This window comes from Tupaia chinensis, unplaced genomic scaffold (genome assembly GCF_000334495.1).
Source record: "Tupaia chinensis unplaced genomic scaffold, TupChi_1.0 Scaffold000561_1, whole genome shotgun sequence".
Classification (NCBI taxonomy): domain Eukaryota; kingdom Metazoa; phylum Chordata; class Mammalia; order Scandentia; family Tupaiidae; genus Tupaia; species Tupaia belangeri.
The window spans coordinates 3,680,099-3,683,155 of NW_006160074.1; the positions used below are offsets into that span (position 1 = coordinate 3,680,099).

At 58.6% G+C, this 3,057-nt stretch overlaps 1 protein-coding gene across 3 annotated transcripts in view; it reads right to left on the reverse strand.

The window, feature by feature from the left end:
* Positions 1–3,057, reverse strand: part of PACSIN3 (protein kinase C and casein kinase substrate in neurons 3) — a 7,697-nt gene that overhangs the window by 2,517 nt on the left and 2,123 nt on the right. For all 3 annotated transcript variants that reach the window (XM_006157806.3, XM_027775418.1, XM_027775417.1), the window contains 5 exons: positions 2,812–2,879; positions 2,492–2,582; positions 2,179–2,335; positions 605–840; positions 338–493 (listed from right to left, as the gene is read on the reverse strand). In XM_006157806.3, the coding sequence (XP_006157868.1) occupies positions 338–493; positions 605–840; positions 2,179–2,335; positions 2,492–2,545 (603 nt within the window). In that variant the 5' untranslated portion in view covers positions 2,546–2,582; positions 2,812–2,879. The remainder of the gene's footprint in view (positions 1–337; positions 494–604; positions 841–2,178; positions 2,336–2,491; positions 2,583–2,811; positions 2,880–3,057) is intronic.

The following is a 3,057-nucleotide window of genomic DNA, read 5'->3' on the forward strand; positions in this document are numbered from 1 at the left end:
AAAGAGTGGGAAAACAAACAAGGCTTCCTGGAGGAGGTGGAAACTGAGCAGCACCTCAGAGGAACGGGAGAGTTCGGGCACAGGCGGCACTGTGAGAAGTCGTGCCAGGTGGCACTCTGTGCACAGGAAGGCCTGCAAGGGCTGCTCACTGCTGAAGTCAGCCTGGTGCCTGAAAGGCCACCGTCTCCCTGCCTGGGTATAGCACCACCTCTTCTCAGATTGCTCCTCTCAGTGATCGTCTGGAAAGCGGGTGGCAGGTGAGCCTTGGGGCAGAGTGCCAGGCACTGGAAAGGGCACTCAGGGAGTCCCGGCCACCTGGCCGGCCTGCGGCCCACACCTTGTCAGCCTCCTTGGTGCAACGCTCCACCCGCTCCTGCAGTTTGCGCAGCTGCTCCTGGGAGACAGCGCTGTCGGCCTTGGCGTGGCTCTCCCGCGTCTGGGCCGTCTTCTCGTCCTTCCGAGCTGCGTGGTAGCTCTTCTTGGAAGCCTCAACCTGGCACACAAGGCGACATCTCTGGACCCTGAACACCACTCCCTGGTCCCCAGAGCCCCAGGAGGACCTGGAAAGGGCTCGCCTCCCATTCCCCAGCCCCCACAGGCTCACCTCCTTCAGCCTCTTTAGCCAGGGCTTCTGGGCCTTGCGGAAGCCATCCTCCGCAGCCCGGCTCTCCCGGAAGCCACCCAGCACTGGCCGGTGAAAGGCCCCCCGCTGCCAGGCACGCACCCGCTCGCTGTCCTGCCCCTGCAGCTTCTCCCGCACCTCCAGGTGCAACGTGCTCAGCCGCTCCGCAGCGGTGAAGAAGGCGTGCCAGGCCTTCTCCAGAGTGCCGTACTGGGGGCCTGCAGGGATGCATGGGGCTTGGGCCAGGTCTAAGGGCCACCCACAACAAGCCCACCCTCTCTTGCTGGGTGCTGCCTGGACGGAGTTGGGGGGGGGGCAAGCACAGAGATACCACGGAGGAGGCTGTAAAGATGGACAGTGCTGGGGCCAACAGGTAGTGTGGTGGTTAAGGCGCTGGAATTCCCACATGACTGACCACAGTTCAAGTCCCAGACCTGGTGGATTTCTCTCTCTCTCTCTCTCTCTCTCTCTCTCTCTGACCAAACTCATGTGAAATAATAATAAATAAATAAATAATTCTAAAAAAAAAAAAGATGGGACAATGCTGGGGCCAGCAGGTGCCTTGGTGTTTAAGGATGCTGGACTCCCACATGGCTGACAGCAGTTCAAGTCCCGGACCTGGTGAACTTGATTTCTCACTCTCTCTCTCAATCTGTCCCTCTGTGATCAAATTTAAATAAATAAATAATTAAAAAAAAAAGATGTGGACAGTGCTGTCAGCTGAATGTCCCGCTCTGATCTCCCTGGATTCTTTCCTCAGCTGCCATGGGGACAGTATCATTATCAGCACGGAACAGCCAAAACCGAGGCTCAGAGAAGCAAGGTCACCTCGCCCAAAGCATCACAGCTTAAAGCTGGATTCAAACCCAGTTCTGTTACATAAACATTTTTTGTTTCTTTTTTGGAGAGGTTTTTTTGCTATAGGGCGCATGTGCTCGCCAGAAAGCGAGAAATCACTCCCCAGGGGGTTTGGCCACGCTGCAATCCCTTCTCCTCCATTCTCCTCTCAGGAACTTGGGCACGCACGCACGCACACACACACACACCCGGCGTGAGTTTAAGCCGCCGGGTCCAGGATTTGAACCATGGATGACTACATGGGAGTCCAGCCACAAAACCATTATCCCATCTGGTGGTCCCCTGTTGCGTATACATTACACTCTCCTGCCTCAGAAAGTAGAACCAGCGTCTACCCTCGAAGACAACAGTTTGCTGGAAAGAAAGCTCCCACACTCCCAGGCAGGAGGCCTGGCTTAACCTTCAGCTCTTCCTAGCTGTGTGACTTTAGGCAGTCCCTTAGCATCTCTGACTCCCAGCTCCTCCTCTAGGTATCAGGTCGAACAGGACCGTCCCCATCACAGGGTTGTCAGGACCATCAGTAACTGGGGAGAGGACTGCGAATGACAGCCAGCCGAGAGGTTAACTGCCTTTCCCCTCTGTAAGGGAAGGCAGACGAACGCCTCAGACTTTCCACAAGCGTGTAAAAAGAAGCTGGCCTGACTGGCGTCCCTTCCTCGGCAGCCCTCTGCTCCTGCCAGGCCCGGGCGCTGGCTCACCCTTCTCCACGGTGCCCCTCCACTTGCGGGCCCAGTCAGCCAGCTGCTGGGCATAGGCCTTCTCAATGCGGGCGCGCTCCTGGAAGCAGCTGACCAGGTCTCCGCACAGCCGGTGCCCGTCCTCCACCCGCTGCACCGTCCTCCTGTAGTTGCCAGCCTGGGCGGGGGGACATGAAAAAGGACAGTGTCACCAGGAAGAAGCCCCCTCTCGGGCTGGGGCTGACAGCTAGGCTCCTCCCCTGCACCAGCGGTGGAGCCCAGACAGGGGTGGAAATTTCCATGCCATGCCCAAACCAGGGCCCCAGTTGCTCACCTCCCAGAAACTGCCCCCCAAGGCCTCCCCTCCAGCGTCCTCTTCTGGAGCCATGGTGTCCCCGCAGCACGGAATGGTGGCGGATTTGGGACTACGGGGGATAGAGAGGCAGGCAGGAAGTTGGGCATAAGCTTCAGGGGAAGGGAAAAGATGTCTCCCATCGCCATCCCCACCCCCCCACCCTCAAGGAACTGTCAGAGCTAGAACTCAGAGGGCAGGGGGCTGGACGTCCCCAAGAGAAACCAGCACAGAGGCCTGGACGGCAGTTCTGAAGTCCTCTCACCCAGGGTCTGTCCTCCCTCTGCCCAACCTCCACATACCTGGGGGCCTGGAGATCTCTTCAGGGACCTGAGTGTCCAACTCTCAAGGCTGCCACGGTGACTCTGCCCTGAAATTAACAAGAGCCAAGCAAGGGGTGAGGGTGGGGGCCGAGTGTCCAGGGCGGTGCCCACTTCCCCCGATATAGCAACTGCTGTCAGAAGCGCCAGATTCCAGGCAGGAGAATGCCAGGCAGGTCACACGATCCAGCTGGGATTAGGTGGCAGGCGGGGGTGGGTGGTGGGCAG